This window comes from Odontesthes bonariensis, chromosome 4 (genome assembly GCF_027942865.1).
Source record: "Odontesthes bonariensis isolate fOdoBon6 chromosome 4, fOdoBon6.hap1, whole genome shotgun sequence".
NCBI classification, from domain to species: domain Eukaryota; kingdom Metazoa; phylum Chordata; class Actinopteri; order Atheriniformes; family Atherinopsidae; genus Odontesthes; species Odontesthes bonariensis.
The window spans coordinates 30,890,644-30,914,101 of NC_134509.1; the positions used below are offsets into that span (position 1 = coordinate 30,890,644).

The 23,458-nt window shown below is 40.1% G+C and overlaps 1 protein-coding gene and 1 long non-coding RNA gene across 9 annotated transcripts in view; both read left to right on the forward strand.

Annotated features, from left to right (window-relative positions):
- Positions 1 to 3,592, forward strand: part of LOC142378937 (uncharacterized) — a 41,209-nt gene extending 37,617 nt beyond the window's left edge. The window contains exon 3 of the long non-coding RNA XR_012769637.1: positions 3,561 to 3,592. This is a non-coding gene — a long non-coding RNA (uncharacterized LOC142378937). The remainder of the gene's footprint in view (positions 1 to 3,560) is intronic.
- A 55-nt stretch (positions 3,593 to 3,647) lies between these two features.
- cacna1ab (calcium channel, voltage-dependent, P/Q type, alpha 1A subunit, b) overlaps positions 3,648 to 23,458 on the forward strand; it is a 141,165-nt gene continuing 121,354 nt past the window's right edge. For all 8 annotated transcript variants that reach the window (XM_075463936.1, XM_075463940.1, XM_075463941.1 and 5 more), the window contains exon 1: positions 3,648 to 3,868. In XM_075463936.1, the coding sequence (XP_075320051.1) occupies positions 3,715 to 3,868 (154 nt within the window). In that variant the 5' untranslated portion in view covers positions 3,648 to 3,714. The remainder of the gene's footprint in view (positions 3,869 to 23,458) is intronic.

A 23,458-nucleotide genomic window follows, 5' to 3' on the forward strand; every position in this document is an offset into this window, starting at 1 on the left:
AAGATACATGTGGTACCAGCGCTAAAAGGCCAAGAAATAGATTTTGCTGACTTGTTTTGCATTTTGAGACTGAAACCCTGAGAGAGGAGCTGGGAATGTATGTGAAGAAAGAGTGGTGCAAACCAGGTTTTCCCCTTACATTAAGTTTGGTGAGACTTTGTTGGTTTCTAAATAGTCGGTCACAGTTTGCCTTCAGATGCATCCCAGAAATCCACCATATGGCCTGCTTTGAGTATTCCACTTACTGTTTTTAGAGCAGAATCGGACCTTCAAGTGATGGATGGTTAACTGCCAAAGTTGCTGGTAGAGCAGACAAACTGCAAGTAGAACTTGCAAACAGTTCTCAAAATTAACAGATGGTGGGAGGTGCAAGTACATAAGCTACCCTGATGCACAGTGTAGGTAACTGTGTCCAAAGGTAAGCAGGTGGTGTGTGGCGCTTCGAACTGTTTTTTTTTTTTTTTTTCTTCCCAGCATTTTGAACAGCGCCAAAAGGCCTTGGAACCATGTAAATAGCTGTTTCAGTACCATGGACAGCGTCAGATGCTTATTTTGATGTATTTTGATTTCTTATTTTCCTTATATGACTATAAACTAATATCGCCAAAATAACTCTTCAGTTTGTTTGTTTATTAATTATTATTATTATTATTATCATTGTTGTTGTTGTATTCCTTTTTTTGGGCCACTCCCCTATAATGAGCCACAGTAAAAAAAAAAAAAAAAAAACTCTAACACACACACACCAGCACACATCCATGCACACCACCTTTCTATTTTCCCCACCATCTACATTTCCCTGTTGTGTAAGTTTGACAGCTTGGTCGGTTTAGCCCAGGCAAACAGCTTGCCCAGCCATATCAAAGATGACTCAGATGCCAGAGCCAGACTGACAGACGGCTTGGAGGAAGGCAGGACTAAAGGAAGATAAAAACCTTTTTTTCAAATTGTGCTCAAAATAACCATAGGCTATGTCCTCAGGAAAAAAAAAAAAAAAAAAACCCAACAACGAATAATTATTTAAACCAACCCACTTGTGATCGTGTGAATGAGAAGTTTGTCCTACTTAGTTAATTGAGAGATTTGTTTCTTACATTTTTCAATTAGGAAAAACGTTTGGCTCGTAAACAATGCTCAGATGTCCATAATTTGCTCTAAATCACGTGGTTACAAACAAAGAAATGCATCTCATGTCATCTCAATGGATCCCATTTGAACGTTATATTTGACATTGGTAAGATGACAGAGCGGTCTATACTGTCAGCTGGGGACGAAGTTGTGAAATAATTATCCAAACTAATCATCCCTCTCCACTCGCCAGTTAAGAAATGAATCCAGCTGAAATCTTCTGGATATTAAGAATTTCCCAAATCCCACTTTGTTGTTTCAGCTTTTTAATGGGACTGCAATTGAGTTTTATTTGTCATAGCTTACACCCCTCACACTAACTGAGCCCGTGGCTGTGCTTTGTTCTCAGTCGGGTGGGTTTGAGTAAACAGTGAACGAGGCAAATTGGAGGGTGTAGTTGGTGGCTGTGACACTTGACAACTGTGGGAGGAAGCCGTGGGCACGTTTCCCCAATGTGCCTCAGTTCACTTAACATTTTGCTATGTCGACACAATTTTATCTAACATTATTTGTGACCAGTGCTTTCGAACTTCTTTATTAAATGATAACACAACTATAACCACATACAATCAGAAATTGGATGTCTTTTGGCCTTCCAACCATTTTTTCACTGAATTTTCTCCATTTGGGCCAAAGGTAAAGCGAGATGCCATACCTTGGCATACACAGGTGACATCCATACTGTAGCTATATCTCCGTCGTGCCCTTTGGGGAGTGGGTTGGTGTGGGGGAGGCTCCGGGGAGGTGCCGTGCGTCGTGCGCTGCAAGTCTTGGCCGCGGTTATGCGCGTGGCGCTCGGTTCCCGTCAGACTGATCAGATGCCCAGTGCACGGCTGAACCCCGACGGCTGACAGAACGCAAGAGAACCGCAGAAGCGCTCCGCTCGTCGGTTTTTTTTTCCGTTTCCAGCGCTGGTCTCTAAGAAAATACAACCTCTGGCCCAAGCCCCCCATGGGGGTTGACAAGGAAAGGGGGGGGAAAAATCATAAAGAGGGTGGATAGGGAGAGCGCGCTAAAGAGAGAGAGAGAGAGAGAAGAGACGCTGGACTTGTTAAGCTCTTCGCGGCTGGCCGTGTCTCTGGTTCTGGGAGCCTCGGAGGTGATGCTGCTGGGCGGGGATGGTGCACGGTTTCTGGCTGGTGGCGGAGGAGAAGATGCAAGCTGCAGCTGTAACACACCCGCACCGCCGCCGTCGTATTTTCCGATCAAGAATTGATGATGGTGATGATGCTGCCTCCCCCAGTGGTCTGCTTCTCCGGATCCTTTTCGTCCGGGATTCTTGTTCAGCCAACACTGGATTATAGATGATTGCCGTGGACAGTGGTTTTCTTTTTTATTTCATCAACTCGTGTTTTTTTCACAGGGAAGCGGGGAAGTCATAAATTAGTAGATTGAGGACCTGTGTATTTTCGTATCCAAGAGCGCGCAATCACGCCCAAAATCAGTGACCGACGCCTTGGTGAGGAGGTTAGAGAGGGAGAGGAGGAGAAAGGGGGATGCCGCACCGTCCATTACCAAATATCAACAAATGTCACCAGGCTCGAATTTTGGGGAAGCCCCCCTCGCTTGACGTTTGCGTGTAACCCAAGTGGTGTGGTGGCAGTGAGAGGTGGCAAACAGCCACATCAAACACTGCGGATATATGGTACAAGAACAAATGAATTATTAAAGATTTCACTCTTATCTATTTCTATTTTTATCTCGCTGAAAAAGAGGGGGACTTGGGGAGGGGGAAAAAGACAACTGCAGATCCTGTCAAGATGCACAAGGGTGTTGAGACCGAAAAAGACGCAGTCTTAAGCTAGGGTAGCCTACTTAGTGGAGAAGATTGCAATATCTATTTAAACGCACTGCTATGCATCCTTATCGTATTTTTTAATGTGATTGATACGTTTGTCTGCTCAAATGCAAGAATTGACTCACTTCTAAAGAGGTTTTTCCCCGATCAAAAATTAAAAATAAATAAATAAAACAGGATGCCTTCGATGGAGTGAAAAACGTTGATGGTGTGACAAGATACAGATTGTTTAGTTTCCAGACACGTCCCAAAATCAAACTAGTTTTTTTTTCTGTCAGAGAACTGATTTGACAGAAATTATATAAATACATCGTTGTATCTCCAATTCATATTCCAAACACACGATCACAGACCGTGCGCTTTCCTTCTCATCTCCAATCCCTCCCCTCTCCTCTCCTCCTCCCTGCCCTCCCTCCCTTTCCACTTACAAATGGGGGTATCTTCTCAGCGCTGAAGATCTGGGAAGGAGACGGAGATAGATAGAGGAAGAAGGATAAGCCAGCGAAAGAGCCAAACCTAACTCCATTCTGCATGTGTGTTTGGAGCCGAGGCTGATGGGGTGGTGGCATGTGGAGGTGTCACTCTGAGGTTCCCCCCCGGCTCCATCCTAACCTCTGGCGTTTGGTGTCTGCAGAATGGCGCGTTTTGGAGACGAGTTACCCAACAGGTATGGAGGAGGAGGAGGAGGAGGAGGAGGTGGTGGTGGCGGTGGTGGCGGGGGTGCCGGCGGACAAGGGGGGCCCGGCCGCGGCGGCAGCAGGCAAGGTGGGCCCCCCGGAGCGCAGCGGATGTACAAGCAGTCGATGGCCCAGAGAGCCCGGACCATGGCCCTGTACAACCCCATACCCGTCCGGCAGAGCTGCCTAACGGTCAACCGCTCCCTCTTCCTCTTCAGTGAAGACAACTTTGTGAGGAAGTACGCCAAAAAGATCACGGAATGGCCATATCCTTTCATAAGCAATGCCAGACAGACTACCAAGGTACGGACGTTGTGGTGTTGTGTGTTTGCTGGAGTGGTTGACTAGGTGTGGCCTTGTGTGATGAAGAGTGGTTTGGTGATGATTTTGCTCATACCTGGAGGGTGAAAGTTGTGGGCGGTGTGGGGATTTGCAGTAAGATGTAGGCCTGTTCTTTGTGTCTTAATTATAATGTGAGTTATTTCTATTTTATTTTATCCCCAACTGTGAGAGGTCTCTTTATGTATTATGTATATTGTATATGTTGTTGATTAACACATCGCATGATCTCTTGTCAGCCTGTGTTCATACCCTGCTGACCACAGGCTTATCATATTAAGTTAACACAGAATGAAAGATGATGTTGACAATGATGACGGTCGTCATGACACCAGCAGTAACAATCACACTGATGCTTCTCTTGATTAAGTTGCATCTTGAATAGAGCATTTGGCTAGAACCTGTTAGTGACCTGTATGTGTGTGTGTGTGTGTGTGTGTGTGTGCGTGTGCGTGTGTGTGTGTTGGTTGTTGTCAGAGCTGAGTGCTGATGTCAGCATTATAAAGGCTTAAGCACCATGCAACCAGAAGGGAGAGGAAATGACTGTCTTCCTCTCTCACTCTGTAATTACTACTGACTTTATATGGGTGGCCTAAGGCTTATCCAAAAGTAACAGTAGTGAAAAAAAAAAGCTGCAGGCTAATTGTAAGGACAGGTCAGTCTAATGCTGTTGGAACACTTAGGTTGATTGATTTTTACATCTAGAAAAATACAGTATTAAGACCTATATTGCTCCATGGTCACATTTTTAGGAAACGCACATCTTAGGAATGTTTGCCTTGATGGACTGTAGCAGGTTCGGAAGTGGAGAGATGACAGTTAAACAGCTTCTATCTTAAATCCCCTGCTTGCTGTACTATTTTCTCCCCCTCTATAAACAAATATTTAGTCTACCGGTTGTTTTTCTCTTAAAGAGTTCTGGCCTGTTCTATTCATCCATCTCGAGTGTTGTTTTGGAGACACTGGGCATGAAGATGCCTGCCCTCTCTTGAATATAACAGAACTAGATGATGCTTGGCTTGTGATGTTCAAAGAAATCCAGATTTTGTTGCTTGCAGTTTTTTACATGAAATGGCAAATTTACCTAACTATTGTGTCATTACACAAGAGCATGCATCTGCTTATGACAAGAGGCTTGTGTTCATGACTGCGTGTTGGGATGTAATCATGAAAGGCATCCGCTTTAGCAAGTTGTTTTATTATCTATGTCTGTGGTGCTTGGTAAGCTATTGTGCTTAATTGAACCAGAGTACACAGATAAAGAATTGCAGCAGATGGAAGCCTCTCATCGTGAGCTGACGCACTCTTTCATCTACACAGTGATCAGGTTGGTGGCTAGAGCTCGGTAGAAAGAAAATTGTTTTTGAATTAAACTACAGACAACAAGGGATGTAGATTTTCAAAACTGTTCTCGTTCCAAATATGATCCCATGGCTTGTTTTCTCCTGCATTAAAAAAAAAAAAAAAACTTTAAATTTTATTCAAAGAATATAAAACCTCTAGTGGTCACGTGAGCAACAGCAATACAAAGTTTCAAATTGGCCTCCATTTAGGTGACAAAGGCATAGTACAATATATGTATTCTAGTCGTAAATAATATGTTTGTTTTTAAAAAAAAAAAAAAAACAGTATTTTCGACCCTAAGCAAGTGATGCTACTGCCTAACTCGAACCAGGAAGTGGCAAAATGTTTTAGTAAAGTTTTGTTGTATTATCCTCTCTGGGTGTTGAAATCAGATCCTATGGTTGAAAGTGCTGTGCTTAATCACACCAGATATGTATTAAGAAGAACACAGCACAATACGGGAAAAAATTTAAATGCACTGTTGGTGATGAACCCTCTGGATTATATGATATTGCAGAAACTGGAACTTGCTTGCCCTTTAGGGCCATGCATTCCCAAACAAGAGTCTAATGTGGCAAATAGCCACAATATATCCAGAGCTCATGGAAGCCTCCGGAGGTCTCAGGTGGGAGAGATTTGCTGAATATGATGGTTGTCCGCCTTAAGATGAACACAGCTTTTTGGACCTGTGTGTTCCAGCCTTTTCTCTTTACCAGGGCATCAAATACTGGTGTTCTCTCAATGCTCGGAAAGTCTCTGATATAAACATAAGGTGTCCATGCAAGTGGGTTCCTGAAACATCAGTGGCATGTAATGTGGTTGGTGGGAGGTAGAGGAAACTTGAGACTTGAGTTCAAAACCACATTAGGAAAGCTGTTTTTCAGTTTTTGTCATTAATACTTTCAGTTTCACTTGCTCTTTCACAGGCTGCGTGGACAGGTTTAGGTTTTACTATTTCCTGATCAAGTTTTAGACTAAAAACTAATGGGATGGGTTTAGGAAATGATTTCAAACGGAGGTTAGAATATACCTACTTCATACCTTGATCCACTATGTCATATAACAGGGAAAAACTCAGTGTCACTTCATTTGCTTGATGTGTTGAAAACTGATGTTAATGGCTACTGTTTGACAAAAGTGCAGTATATGACCCAGTTAGAATGAGACTGCGCTGAGTGATCTGCCACTGCACCAATGTCCATGGCCAGGGGCAAAGTGAGAATTTCAATTGAAGCTTCACTTCAACTTCAAAAGAAAGTTTAGCCAGAAAAGTCATAACAACGTAAATGATGTAAAAGGGCTTCTGTTAGTTTTGTTGTTGTTTTTCTTTTTTACTGAAAAGGCCTTTGTCTCTGAGCATCATTACTTATTATTTTATCACTTTCTCAACCTGCAATCCAAAAAGCCAAATATCATTATTTGCACTTTTATAGACCAGACAATTCAGAGGTATATGAAAAACATTTACCCTAAGAGTTCTAGGACTTCATGACATCACATTTTTTACTTTCAATAATAGTTTGCATTACTGATTTTGATGCAGAGAAAATTCACATGATTCTACATTGGACAAAGTGGTACATTCAGTGAAAGTAGCTAGTCTGTGGACACTGGGACACTGAGAGGAGGAACTTGCCTCCTGGGAATCTTTTCAGGTAGTCTTCCAGTATGCGTCTGCTTATGTAGTTTGGCAGAGTGCCTTAAAAAAAGGTGCATCCCTCTGCCAAAATGTTTTGGCATTTTTACTGAAAAAAAGAGAAACATTTTGAGGAAAGCTATCAAGTCACACAAATAGCTGAGTTTGCTCTCTCTATACAACTTTTTGCTCAGTTATTGCACATTGGTTGCAAGATGAATATGTTTCTGAGGTAATATAGAGAAAATCTGCCCACTAGGAAATTTAATACACATAAAAAAAAATCTAATGATAATAACAGTGATACATCGTTGAGAACAAATTTTCTCAGCATAAATTTAAAAGGCATTTTATTTTTGTAAAAAAAATTACTATGCAATTTTTTTAGATTCTACTTTTGTTTAGGTTACACACACAACTTTCAAAGAAGTGTGTGGCTGACATTGTTAGAGGGTTTAACCACTCTAAGCAACCCATGTCTTCCTAACATGCCTAAACCTAACCAAGTGGTTTTAAATGCTGAAAGTTAATAACTATATATAGCTTTTAAAATAAGAAGGTGTGAAATAATACAGGTATAATAAGTTGTGAAAAAGTACCTTGAATCCCACTGACTGGCTTCCTGGGCACATACTTCAGAGAGAAAACATATTTCACACAGTGATTTTGTTTCCTGGTAGTTTCTTTTCCAATTCAGCCTAATGTTTTCATGCTTGCAGATTTAGGAAATAGAAAAATTGTTGGACGATTGCTTTAAAAACCACAGGACCATATGCAGAGATTTGGATTACTCAAGGCCTTTGGTTATGTTTTAAAAACAAGTTGGTTTTAGTTGTAGTTTTCCCATCTTAGGCTTCATGTCAACTCTGAGGTTTTTAGTAAGACTCCACAACCATGATCTTTTCCTGAATTTCAATGAGCTGTGAAAATCTTACTTTATGAAAAGTTTCTTTAGATCCAAGAAGCAATTTTTCTCTAAATCAAAGGGTCTTTGCTTGTGCATATGAAGTATAAATCAAATTTCTATTTCAGACTAATAATATTCTGAGGTATTTTAATGGGTATACCCAATAAGCCAATTAAATCCTTTTCCATTTCCAGTATTCAGAACTGGTCCACAAACTACCACTATCTCCTAGGGAACAAGCATGTAACCATGACAACATGAAGGGATGGTATTACATGTTATCCTACAGGCTTGTTGGACCACAGTTTACGTCATTTTGAGATAATTAGATCAGAAATTTTGAGTTGACTGTGACCATCAACCGTATCCAGTGGACTACGAGTGAGTTGTCCTTATGTCAGGTAAAATCAGTCAATGTCTTCTTCAGCAAGTTTTTGCTGTCAGTTTCAGAGCCTCCATGTGGATTATTATGGTCGTTAAATGTGTGTTTCTGTATAGAAAAATTGAGCTGTGTCACCAAGTGCTGTGTTACCACCAATGCATGCCAAACATCAATGTTGTTTGGAGCTGGAGCCGGTAAATACCTGTGACTTCTGCAGTTATTTGATGCAGGACTGAATGCTAATTAAACACTTTATCATTGCACTCAAAAACCTGATGTTAGCAGGTGTTAGTGAGTTTTTCTGACCGGTGTAAAAAAGGGCTTAATTTTATTCTGACAAATTACATTACATGTCTCGTAGATTCTCACTGAATCTTAGTGAACCAGTGCCAACAATCTGTTCTCATTCACATGGCATCAAATATTGCTATTTTATCTAAATCCCCTGGTGTTTAAAACACAAAAAAAATGTCATTTGGCGTAGTTTTGTAATTTGTTGTGTAATTTATGTTTAACTTAATGTCAGGCTGTGTTGCACACATCAAAACCACTAAGATAATGTTTAGGAACATATTGTGGTCATCTTCACCTTGTTAATCCTGTACATCGAACAATGAGACAAAAGTACACTATTTCACTATGCTTAATCCACAGCTTGAAATTGCTAATGCTTAAGGAATGCGGCTAGAAATCAAACCTTTTACATTGTTGAACTGGATGTGGAAGACACCTCAGACACTTAAACCTAAAATTGAATCTTGTCTGTTTTAGTTGGTACGAAAGATATTATTTTACTCAAAGCTTTTGAATAAAAAAATGTTGGTGTGTAGAACATCCACTTCCAGATTTAAGAGTGAACTGGGCATACCACTGCATGCCACCATATGTACAGAGTCAGGCTGTGTTGCCTCTGCATGCTGTGGCTTCTTCCACTAGAGACCCAAAGGACTTCATTATGCCTTCCTCCCTTCTCTCCGCCAGCACCTCCCCATTCCCACTCTCCCTCTTTCTCTACACTCCTTTCATGTTCTCTTCTCCTATGCAACCCTTTTAAAATATTCTATCCTCCATCTTCTCTCTCTTTACTTTCCCATTTTATCTTTACACAACCATTACTCTTAATTCAATTAGGCTTTCTAGGGGTGGTATTTTAATTGTGTACAACATGTAAAAAGAATACGTGTTGTTAAAAGAGTACAGGGGAAAATAATTGTCATAAAGCCACATTTCTACCCAAATGTTGCACAAATTTAACAACATTTCAGCTCATTTAGAAAAAGCAAATCCAAATTAAAACATTTTCAGGATTTGGGTGAAGATAGACAGATAGTGTCGCCAATATTGTATCTCTTTATTGTAATGTTGATAAGCCTTTTCCAGACAAAAATGATACTACAAGTCAAAGCATTTGGTTTGTTTACTTTATGCATTTGAAGAAGGTTACACTCTTCTGACCGCTCAACAGAGATATGTAATTTTCAACTGCCATGATTTTTATTCTCCTCAGCCTAAGTGACATGTGAATACAATTTTTATTTGCTTTTTCATTCATTTTCTTTTTCTTAATACACCATTTTCTGCTCACATTGCATGTGTTTCATTGCATAAAAACTGGTGGATAGAAACGCAAATGTTCCACCAAATCTGCAGAACAGTTGAATGCTTTATATTATAGGTTCTTCATATTAAAACCATCACATTTTAGATTCACATGACACCAAGCCATGTGAGATAAAAAACAAGTCGAAATATTATGGATTTAAATATACACGCCATATGAGAACGTTAGCTTGTAACACAAACAAGACAGTAGGACCTTAATGCAACCTTGTTGTAAAAAAATGCTATGACCAAGTGCTCAAACTTAAACTAAACTGCATAAAAGCAAATGTAGCAGGCAGACACAGCTACTGTTTTTAGTCTAAGCATTCAACATCAAGAGTGAGGTGGGGCAGTATTGATAAAGTATCAATAAAGCAAAAGGCTCAGTTTGTCCAGTCACATTACAAAGTACTAAAACAAGCTTAATTGTTATTTATCAAATGCTGCACAGCACCTTTTAAACCACAGATATACACTTTCTCACCACTCCATAGCTGTACACAAAACCACACAGCAGAAGGTGCCTCAGATTTTATGTGAAAAGTCCTTGTCCTGCCCATATTTTTGTGACACAGATGTGTAAACAGAAATAAGTAGAGAAAAGCGATTTGAACAGATAGCCATTTTTATAGTCCTCACATGTGCATGCTGACATTGGCTGATAGACTGATCCTAATTCCTGGTACTTAGTCCCTCCACCACCGTGTTACATTGGCTTTTAGGCAACATTGAAAAATAAAATTAATACAATTACTTAGATCACATCAAACCTGTGGGACCCTTTTGGTCTTTTGACTTGACTTTTTCTAATATGACTAGCTAAAATTTGGGCTGCATATAAAGTTTTTTTTTCTGTCTAAGACAACTCTCTCTCTCTAAGAATTTTATTTAAGTTTATTATAAATCTGCTTTGATTTGACAAAGGAAGAAACATCTATAGATGGTTTGCGGTCAAAACACCTACTGTGAAATAAGTTGACAGTTTCAGTATACAGGTATGTATATTCTGCATTTTTCTCTCTTTTTCTGTCTTTCTCTCTGACCATCTGTCGTAAGTGGTCATTGTCTGTGTGAGTTTCACAGTTTCCCAGCTGGGTTCTGGCTGCACAGCCTGGTATTGTGTGAGGGATAAAGAGACAGGAAAAAGGATAAAAGACAAAGGATGAAAGATAAAGCCCCACCCCCTGAAGCAATGCTCATCTTAATATAGATAGATCTTATTCTTGACAATTCATTTGTTTATGATATTCCGAATGAAATTATACAGTAAAAAAGTCCCAATAGTCCATAGATTACACCTGCAAATATCTATATTTTATTTTTTTATAAAAAATTGTTTCCCAAAAATAACATACTTGGCAACTCAACTAATAAAACACGTATACATTTGTTTTGATTTTCAAGTGCCTCAAATAATAGATGAATAAGCCCCTGTGATTAATTTTTAGCCTTAAAAACAAGACATAGTATTCTATAGATAGATTGCATTCTACCTGTAGGAATGGGATAGTTCAAGTAGTAGTAGTAGACCATCTCAGTACATTCATGGTCAGTTTCAACAATAGCATAGCCTTGGAATTCCCATGCTGCTTTGCGCGCGATTTCATTCACACTGCAAAGGCAGCCTGGAAACCACCACCCTTATTTTTGCCTGAGTTAGGGAACCAATCACAGAACGGGGGGGCAGCAAGACGATGACAACGTCTATGCGCGATACCGAAGCTTGTAGAGTGTTAATCCAACATGGCAGCGGACAGTAGCGGCTCGTGGTCTGGAAAATAGGCGGGGCAGATGATCTGCGTTATCAAAATGCAAGCTTTTATGGAGCATACGCAATAGGCCAATAGTCTATGCAACCATACGCAGGGGGGGGGGTGCGCACTCGCATAAAAGTCTGCCATACAACAAACACAAAAGCCATGTGAAAATGAGCGTAGAGAAAGTTTGTGAAAGGAATCAATACTGCCTACGTTTCAATTAGAGGGAAACTTGTCGCAAAGCATTACCTAGCATGGCTAATTTCATGGCACAATTCAGATGCGCCTTGCTGGACTCGTGTTTTTTTTGCCTTTTCCGAAAAATGCTTCATATCACACACACCGACAGTGCTCCAACCTAAGCTAGCAGACAAGTAACCTACTGTACATGTACGAAGCTGTCAACACATTGTTTACTGTCTCAACATTGCTTTGCTCATCAAGCTAAGATATTTCATTAAATCACTCCCAGTTTCCCATTTTGCAAAGACTTCGTTCACAATTACTTAAACTTTGTAAGATAGCAACTAAGTAAAATCTTTACCTACCACAAACGTGAATCCGGATTAAACAGCCAATATCCTTCATCAAATCCGATATAGTTATCCGTTTTATCCAACAAGTTTGTAGGGGAATTTGGCGGCACTGAAGTTCCCACTGGCTAGATGGGCGGAGTAATATTTCTTAAACCCTTTGAGTCCTTTCCATGTCCAGGGCAGATCATACACCTGCCCCAAAAACATCTATACAGGCGCGCTAAATGTAACATGATATTATGCTACGTAGGGGCCTACAGTGATTCTGATTGGTAGAATGTGCTCGAGAGTTCGGCGGGGCCGGGCTTAGCTGAGGGCAGACCAGGCATCTGCCCTGGCCAGGGGCCATAGATCTAACGTTAAGCAGCCACACTGGAGGTAGGCTCTATTTCAGCGAAAATAAAAACAGATTCCACTCGCAAAGTCCGTCACAAGCCACAATATGGTGTAATACGATTCCCACTGTGATTGAAGTTGAAATAAATATTTTATCTATAATTTATAATTATCTATATTTTATCTATAAAAGAAAAGTTGGGGTGTGGAAGGCGGGGCTCTGCCCATCCTGCCCAAATACAGCGGCCGCAGCTGGCAGCGGACACAACGTTACCGTTCAATGCAGCCTTAGAAAGTGTTTTAAGTAGCTTAGAACGCAAGTTTACTTTTATTTTACTTTTTTTTCTTCTTTTTTTTCTTCTTCCTCCTCGTCGAATTTCTACATACGTCATCTGGTATGAGTGATACAATTGGCTATGAATCGCGCGCAAAGCAGCATGGGAAGAACCAGACACCATTTGATAGACATGCGTAGCGCCCAATAAACAGCTCTAGGCATTCGTAAACCACGCCTCAAATACGAGAAAATGCACACCTAGTTCCCAGACCCCATCTCATCGAGATGTGGACGCGTCAGCCAGGCTAACAATAGCATGTAATTTCTCTCTGATTACTTGGAGCCTGGCATCTTGGGTGTTCTTAATCCACTTTGCTACTACTGCTTGTCTCAGATGTTTCTTTTTTTCATACGACAGAAAACGAATTTGTCTAACCTTTACGTGCCTTACAATTGTGGTGGAATACAGACAACCAGTCGGCTTAAAAAAACCTTTGAGTTCCTTGAAAGAAGTTTGGGACAAAACTTTTCAGAACACTATGGGTAGGCTTGCAGTGATAGATATAGATCACTATAGTAGATACAGTCTGGAAGTTATGGAGGACTGAATATATATACATAAAAAAATGAATACATAAACAAATGAATAATAAATCATTGAGTCAATAAAAAGTAAAGACAGACAAGTGATGACAAAAAGTTGAATGAATACAGGTGGAAGTTAAAACAGAAATACTGATTTATCTTACATTTTTTTATACATTGATTGCATAAGTTTATTTTTTTATTTTATTTTTATATATTTGTGTTTGTTTCTGATTATGGTTGTTTAGTCCTCCACAATAAATCTAAATTATGTACGGAATGTAGTAGACATGTAAAGATTAGGAAATTGGAACCTCCTTTTAATGTTAAACATTAAAATTACATCGACACAAGGACCATTGCATCAAATAAAATGTACCATAAACCATTTGATGACTATGGGCTATGGCCATAGCACATCTCATTACATGTAAACTCAATGCCCTTTGCAGACAGACAAGACACATAAATACATGGACTGTGATTTCAAAGTTGCCTGATTTCAAAGTTAAAAGTCTATTTCGAAGATTTTGCTGCCGATCTAACGCAGAGTCAAATTGAGACTTTTGCATCAACTCTAGAACAAAATAAGAGTGAGTCTGCAATATGTGCCCCTCAGATCTATCAGCAAAGCGACTACGATACTTGCTTGAGAGGTAAACCCAAATACAACATGTACATTATCCAACACTGACATAGTTTACAAAACAAAAATTGAATGTTCTTTCAAATTCTGTAGAGAATTAATAAAGTACAGAGGTGGTGTGACAGATCTGAACTTTCACCTTGAGAGGGTTTATGGTGAATCACTGAATGCTTTTAAAGCTAGCACAACAACAACACACAAGATAAAAGATTTAGAATTGCACAGTGGGTAAGAGTGACTACGTTGGCGACATGATAGGGTACTTACATTAGAGTCGTGATAACAGAAGCCCCTTTCACACTGCCGAATAACCCGCGTTTAATTCGCGAATTTAGCGTGTCCGCTGTTGTGTTCACACTGCCGACCCGGGCTGCCGCGTCAACTCGACTCGCCTTTCGACCCGCGTCGGACCCTAGTCTTTTTGCCGAGCCGAGTTTGATGTGAACGCAATCGACGCGGGTCGGACGTGGGCGTGACGTGAGGAGTTTAAAAGACAGAATGGACAGCTGATTCAGAACAACAGCGACAGGTGAGGACAAGTTTTACTCTGTTTTAGCCTACATCAAGTTCGAGACATTTGTTAATATGGCCAACTGGGGAGACAAGGAGGTCCGCGAGCTCCTCAGCCTCCGAGCAGAGGACGTTATTTACCGCCACATGTCAGGGACGGTGAAGGATGGACCTCTGCTGGAAGGGCTGGCGAGAAAGATGGGAGAGCGCGGTTTCCCACGCACCGTAAAGTAACATCTCCATGAACTGCATTTCAAAAACGAGTTCTCAAGGTGTCCCGCCATCGTTTGTTTGAAAAATTTGATGCAGACAGGTGTATTTAACCCTACCTCCGACGCATGGCTTGTGCCTACGTCATTGTACACGCCCAGCATTTTATGTGTTTCGTGTGACGCTCTGCCACTAGGCAACTCCCCCTGAACTCGGCTTCAGGCGACACGGGTCACCCTGACACGCCAAGCGTTCACATTGCTCGACGCGGGTCGAAGGTGCAATTTGGACCCGCTAAGGTAGCGGGTCGCAGTGTGAAAGGGGCTAGAGAGTATTTGTTTATATTTACAGGGAAATATGAATTTAAGTGTTAAAGAATTGTTAAGAACTTCATCGGACTGCATTGAATTGAAGTGGAGTGGAATCATTGGGCCTCATGCAACAACTGTTCGTACGCACAGATTTGTTCTTAAGTCGTGTGTACGAGTGATTTAAGAGAATTTGCGCATTCACCAATCTTTTCATATTTTACGTTTTCTTTCAGGTACGAACAGAATTTATGAGTGATCCAGACCTGTTGTAGGAGTTTCGTAAATAAGGCCGCTGTTATTCAAATCAAGTTTGCTTGACTAATGGATTGTATATTTAATTACTTTGAAGAAAACATAAATAAATATACATTATACCCCATAATTATGCTGACATTATTCTGTTTGACTTAAATTGTGCACTAATTGAAGGTTCATTTGAATCTATATAACGAGGTCAATGGGAAGCGTAACCAGTGGCTATCTTTCTACTTTGGATGCCTTAGTGTGTCAAGCTCTTGAAGAGAACGTGTGGAGACAGACAAATAGCTGACATCGCGATTAAGATTCCCAAGGACTGTGCTACTGCAAATAGGCAGCTTGCTAGAGCCACAACTCCAGAGAAAAACACGCCGATCAAACCCAATTCCACCACACGCCCAGGTCCTCACCACCCTTGGATTTTTGGCCACTGGAACCTTTCAGAGGGAGATTGGAGACAGATCGGGGGTGTCCCAGTCCTCTGTGAGTCGTGAGTCCCCTTGGTCATCAAAACACTCATCAATTTATCACCCATGTTACATCAAATTCCCACACACCGCTGTCCCACAAGTACAAATTAAGAGGGACTTTCATGCTGTGGCTGGACTGCCAATCATTATTGAAGCACGAGACACATACGCATCAAAACACCCGTGCTGTCGTGGAGCGCACTGAGCTGAAGGCCAGGTGGGTGTGTCTCCATACAGCGGGGGGCAAACTGCTCTATAGCCCAGAGAAGGCATGCCAGATTTGCACAATATTACCATGAACGAGGGTCTCCACCTGAACCAGCCCAGGCAGACCAGAAGGTGTGGTGCCAGAAGACCCCCCTCATGGACTGCCCCATCAAAATGTCATCATGATGAGGCAACAACTGAATGCACGGCTTTAGTTGCAGTCATCGAGCGCCTGCCCATGGCGAGCCATTTTCATATCAAACCATTTATTTTTTTTATTTCGGTGACATGGAATTAACAGCACTCGTAATTGCTTCCCATTTCTTCGCTTTAGCAGGTCCCGTAATTCCACTGCTGACACTGCTAAAAATGACTGATTTTCCTTTTTGGATCTCTGAAAGCAGAACTTCAGTCTCAGAACCCCTAAAGTTGTTCTTTTTGCACCTTGATGACATTCTCATGACTCAACACTCACACTTCCTGGCACAGGAGAGAGGAAGCACAGCTCCTTATATGGTATAATTTAGGGCGTGGAGTATGCAAATCTACTATCCTCGTGCATGTGCACTTAGATACGCACGAGTGGGATTCATCATTTACGCAGGTCGTTTACACACTTTTTCCGAAGTTAAGAGCGCTTGTTGAATCTGACGTGGCGTGTTCGTACGAGACCTTCTTACGAAAAAAGTAAGAAAAATTTAGAATAAAAATACGAAAATGTTCTTGCATGAGGCCCATTCTGTTTAAAAATGTTTCATACCTTAATCGTATCATACCTCAATTATTTTGAAATGTATCAAATGTCTTATAAGGTAGAGACACACATCCACAGTATATAGAACTGTTTTGATCATTGTAAATTAACACTCATTTATGATTAAATAAACACACGCGTGATGTGTGGACACACACACACACACACACATGCTGCCGGATCAGCTGGTGGCTTGGTACCAACCGTCTGGCTTGGAGCAAGCAGATCTGTTCAGATCAGTCATGGCTGATAGAGGCTCTGATAGGTGTAGCATTTGTGTGTGTGCGTTTGGGCTTGGTTGGGGGCAGGTGATACTGTAACACCTGTTCACAAGGATCACTTACCTCAGGGGGCTCTGCAGCGTGCACACACACACTCGCAGACACATGCACAGTCAGTGCAGCCCAGTGGTTGGCACAAAAAAAGCACCATTTGGGATGTTCACGCTCCAATGTGCAATCTCTCTGTCTTTTCCTTTTTTCTCTGTCATTTTCCACATTACATGTAACATTTTGGCAAATTTTTCGATGCTGACACCATGAGAAATAACCAAAGGAAAATGCATTTTAACAACAAAGCATTCGAGGCCAATTTCTGGGGCAAAAGGGTGAATGAAAACGAAAAAGAAAAAACAACCAATGTGCATTTTGTGGCTGGCAAATAAATGTCTGTCAAGAAAAAATAACTGCACATCAAATGTGAGGAAGCGCTTGCAGGTTAAGCTCAGCTCCAAAACACCGGAATTACTACAGCCCCAGCAGTAGGGCTGCACAATATGGGAGAAAAGTCACATGATGATTATTGAGGTCAGTATTGCTTCTTTATCTCGGAAAATGCAAGTGTTAAAAAAAAAAGATTAATTAATAGTAGTAAAAAGGCAAATTTGCAGTACTGAAAACTAGTTGTTTTCTCAACAGTGAAGTTAAATAAAATAAATAGAACAAGAAACAACTTGGCTGAAGCTGCCACTTTGAGGAAAATTAACGAGCATGCTGCTGGTTATTTGATGGATAAGATGCTACCAGTATTAACTGTAAAATCGACATAATTCAGTTGGTTCATGAATAAAATACAGACGGCTTGTTATTATCTGAAATCATAACTGTGCTGTAAACAGGATGTTTTTTCTGTCATTCCTGTCATTAATCTGCAGAATTTCATTCTATAAACAATATAAAAGACAACACTCTGAGGTTCATCCAGTACATTCAAAGATAGATGTTCTTTGATGAGTAAAATTAATAATAAATTACAAGTTGCTTTTCTCAGGAATCAACTCAGGTAATGTGACTAGTTACTTTTTTGGCTTACTGTTTAAACTTTCAAAAAGTAATGTTACCTAACGCTGCTCAAGAGCGATACATATTCATGAATAGATAGTAGTGCTTCATACTTGGAGTATGGATGTACTATCTATCCAGGTTCTTCAACAGAGTGGTGTTTACTGGTTATAACATCTTGACTGACAGAAAAGCCCCGCAATAATAATTGTTTAGACAGAACTCTGCTCCAGATATGTGATCCTCACAGTCAATTCCCTCAGTGTGTGAGCGTATGTGTGTGTCCGTCTGGATCTCACTGTGGTGAAATGTGATGCCCCTGCTGTCCTCTCCTCAACTCTGAGTGTCGGCTGCTGCTGTCTTGGTGATAGCTGTTGCATACTTATAGGCAACTGTGTGTTTTAAAAGGTGAAGTCAGGGAAAGTCAAAAGTTAAAATGACAAAAGGAAATAAATAAGAAGTGTACTGTTGCTCAAGGTGAAGTGAAAGAAAGGCACGCAGTGATAGGTGGAGAAAGGGAAGACATAGAAGTGCTGAATGTTAACGATAGATCCAGTCAAAGGCCACTTATCTCCTTCGTCATATCCTTTTTGGGTTTAGGCAATAACATTATTTGGTAAGAGTTGCAAATTAAGACAAGGGTCAGTTTGTTAGTATGAGAATAATGAGATGGGAAATCTTTAAAAATGGGAATATAGGAAGCTGTGCTCCATTCCTGATCTGTATAAGGAACAAGTAACCCTTTGTGGTATTGTAATTGGGTGGTTATGATTGAAAACGTATATCCTTTTGGTGCCACAGTGATTTTCAACACCTACAGTTCAAATTTAGTGTCCCTGAAGAACCTTATGATGGTTTTGTTCACATTATACATTTACTTAGTAAGGCAAGGCTCACTGACAACATGACAAGAGACTATATCTTGTTATGCCATAGCTTCTTTTACATATTGGTTGTGTCTCATAACATCAAGGCTAAACCAAGGCTTTTCTCAGTGGTAAAGTTTTTTTTTTTTGAGTGGCTTCAGCATAAACTTGATTTTACCAACGGGCTCTGTTCTGTTGGTCTGATTGGTTAAAACCAGTCAGCGATAGATGTGGACAAATGGTTTAGTTACCTGTCGAGTTTTCAAAGTGCCTGCCTTTTCCAAACACCGTCTCAGATGGTTATGATGGTTTTGTTAGATTAAGAAATGTACCTTCTCCTGACATCATCCACAGTGATGTGGAGAGGTCATTTTATTTTCCCATTTTATTTTGACTTTGATTGCTATACTCCTTCTGCTTAGGCGATAGCACACATATCGTAGAGGTAGATTGACAAATAGTATGCTTAGGATGACAAGCAGGAAGCCACTGAAAGATTCGGCTCTAGATTGGGAGAGACACATCATAAGATACAATGTCCACAGTCTGGCTTTAACTCAATGTAATAACTGTTAACAAGAGATCAGAAATGATCATCATTGCTTTGGCAATACAGAATTAAGAGGTTGCAGTTTCTGAAGAGCTGAGTGACATAGTTTGGTTTCAGGTGAAGTGAAACTCTGACCCACCCACAGTTCAGTTGGACAAATGATTATTATCAGCCTGGACAAAAGAGAATCCTCCCGCTGCCACAGTGTGGTATAGGGAGATATTTAAAGCCTTTCTTTGAAAACGAATAGGCGCAATGGGAAATGGGAAAGGATTATTTGTTTGTTTGTTTTTTTAATTGAGGTGTCATCTCCTGTACTACTACTTCAACTGCTTACAGTACCTAGAAAACTGAGTCTTAATGCTTCGCATCCAATGCTCCCCGTAACGCCTACACACATACAGAGTGAACTCATTGGTGTCTTTCTACTGACTGCTTTCTTTAAATGTCTTTACTCAACCTAATTTTATTCCATGCATCTTTATGTGCTATTTTGAGATGTGAAAGGTGATGTTAATATTATAGTTGGCTTCAAGAATCAATAGTCTGTCCTTGTGCTGGACATCATATGACTTCTGGTCTCCCTTTTCTGGGAAAAATACGAGAATTGTCCTTCAGCATTTTGTTTTTCTTATAATAAGCCAAAAGCAAAATAGGAATGTTCATGGGTTAAAATGTGCCAGAGATTACACAATTCTTTGATCCCTGCTGTTTTTTTAAAGTAGTGATATCAGGTTAATAGCCTTTTGACATTTTAAAAGAATAATCTGTAATGATCTGGCAACATTGTTTTTAAAACTGTTTGATAAAAAATTGCAATGTGATGCAACAACAATGTAAAAATAAAATCAAGTGGACATCCATATAATCTTAAATTCAATTAAATGGAAATTTAAGAGTAACCTATTTTTATTTAATAAATTAAATTCTATAAGTAAATTAAGATCACCTGAAAGACCCTCTCTTTAGCATAGAGTATTTGTCTCAGAAAAATGTGCTTTTGGATATGAAATAATATTCCAGTTTCTTGCTTGTTTGGTCTACAGCTGCTGTGTATTCAGAACCTTTTTTCTTTAGTTATTACGAGGGTGTTACATTATCATATCAATATGTATTGCAGAAAATGGCTGCCCATATTGTTTGGATTTGACGGATAAAGTTTTATGTCCAAAAACGACAGAAATAGCAGTCACAGCAGTCACGTGCATATTCATAGATGACTTAAAGATGATAAAAAATATAAAGATAGGGGAAATAGAGAAAAGAAAGATAGTTGAAAAAGAGTGGTGAGAAAAAGGAACAGTTTGAGAAGAGTTTGTGGAGAATTAGACTAATAAGGTAAGCTATAGCATCCCACCCGCCCCGGCTGAGTCACGAATCTTCATCCAATCTGCAATATGTGAATTATTGATTGGCCTTTACCCCGCCATTGTGAGTGCGTGTTTATACTGATATGCTTTTCTCAAAAGCACAGTGTTGTTCCCTGCTTTTCTTTATTATTTTATGGATGAAGCGAAAAGGTCAGGTGGAACAGTGAGAATGTGACAGAAAGCTGCACGCATCCACATGTGTTCATCCCATACAGAGTCACTCAGGCACGCAGGTACACACACGCAACCAGGTTTGCAGGTGTCTACAAATTTTATTCATTTGGTAAATGCGCAAATTTACGTTTGTATTCTCACTGCAAACGTACCTACATACACACAGATGCAAAGAGACACTCAGAGCAAATCAACCCCTGAGACCTGCACGATATCTTAATCTCTAAATATTCAAATTTCTTGACTGGAGCTGTAACAGTCGTGTTGGAGACTGGACAGCTAAACCAACTCACCTACAGTTTACATTGTTTGTTCTTAGGCCACATGAGCCAGCTTTCTCCTCAGTCCAGACACACCTTTTCACATTTTGGTGTTTTCTGAATGTTTAGAATCAGCACTTCTTCAAAGCACCTGCACAATGTCTACACTTTTACATTAATTGAAAAAGAAGAAAAGAAAAAGAAATTAATTTTTGTAGGCACTGATTCTCTATGTGGGTGGCTTTGACTGTATCATCTCCATCCTAGTCAGCATCTCAGGTGTCCAAACCATGTCTTACTCATCTTCTGAAAAATAATGAATCATTTCCACCGTTGCCTCATGCATACTTATGGGGGACTGATTCAAAGAGAATTTTCAATTTCAGAGTTTCAATTCAATGCAATCTGTTGGTTTCCTTTTCTGGGATTTCTTTTTTTTTAATTGATCTAATTTGGATTTTGATAAATTAGATTTTATTGGATTATGACTGGATTACCAGTTGATGTGTTACATCATGTAGTACCTGAAGGTAGATTAGATTTACATTTAATGACTATTAAACTGGTGGCCAGACTGCAATTTATTTCACTATTTTAGTAGCCACCAAATGAAACTCTATGAGTCCTTTATCTGACATTTTTCCACTACCATCAATTAATTGATGGCTATCATGGACAGATAGTCGAATAGTTACAATGGGGCTGCAACTACCAACTGGGGAGCAAGGTGAATTTCTGGTTCAGAGAGTAAAATGAGGGCCATCTTCGACTCTATCCCCGCCAGTCTCATACTAATAGTTATTTTGCCAAAGTAATGAATAGTTGTATTGGGAAATGATCACCTTAATGATTGTAATTATTGTAATTGAGCTGCAATAGAACATTATTTGAGGTTTCAGATAGATAATGGGAGGAGTGGTGTGGGATGAATAAGGGTTGGTGAGAACAGCACAGAAGTAGAGCAGGAATATTGCAAAGAAAACGATCGTCAGTGCTCTCAACAGCTTCTCTTCCTCTTGCTCATCTCTTCTTCGTCTCCTCTCCAGTCCTTCCTGACTGAGCTATCCTCCCTCTTCCTCTTCTCGCACCCCTCCTGGCTCTCCTCTGTTTTGCTCATCTCACTTCCCACCTCTGCCACTGCCCCCCTCCTCCATTTTACTCTCTTGCTGCTGTTGACTGCAGTGTGGAGAGCAGATGCGAGACAGAGGGAGAGAGCAAAGAAAAGAGACTTGCAGAAAGAAAGTGAAAAGAAAGTGATATGCTGTAAAGGATCACTGAGGGGAAAGAAGTAGGAATGGTGACAGGCTGTGTGTGTGTTTGATCTGAGTTGGTATCCTCTTCTCTGCAGCCCAGAGCTCCTCTCCTCAGAAACAAGGCCAAGTAAAGGCATCTGTACATGTGTGAGTCTATACTACTGTCAGTGTGGGCAAGTGTGTGTAGGTGTGATTATTGCACTCGTGGGTTTTTTGCATTGGTGTGTGTGTATGTGTTTCTGTGAGTGTAATGTCTGTGTTCTATCTATCTATGGATATTATAGAATAGCTGTCTATGACCAATGCAATCTCACACATACAAAGGGGTAATAGAAGTTTGGTAGATTGTATCAATTTGCAGACATTCATGTGAAAAATCATTTGTTCAATTTTCACAAAAAAAATTGTTCATCCGGTTCCCTTCCTGCACTTTTTTGTTTTCCACTGTCTATTTACTTTTTCTGCTTCTAATCCCACAAGAGATTCATTACTTTTCTACATCACTTTCCCTCACGAATGGTTGGGGTTTGGAATTAAAAGTGCATGGTTAGGGTAAGATGCTCGAAATACATTGTTAGGGTTTAAAAAATACGCATTTGAATCTTTGTGGGTTGGAGTCAATATAATAAACTGCATTTTTAACATGCGGACACATGTTCATATTTCCTGTTTTATAACAAGACTGGGTTGCTATTACTATAAAGCTGTCCAGGTATGATGACCCAACCTAACGGATGTGTAAGTATTATGAAAGCTCACTGCTCAGATGAGACAGGAAAAGCACTTTCTCTTCTGAAGGACAGATGTTGCTAATAACAGAAAGCATGCAATGTATTTGTATTCACATCATGTTTTTAGAACAAATCTAAAATGATAATGATATGGAGGGACCTCCAGGGAGAAATATTTGTGCATTTAGGAAGTGTATAAAAATGTGATATTAGTGTCCATGTGTGACACATTAGTGTCATATCCCATCAAGACATCAATGCGATTTCAAAATAATGGTTTAACATACATAGCAAAATTCCTTTA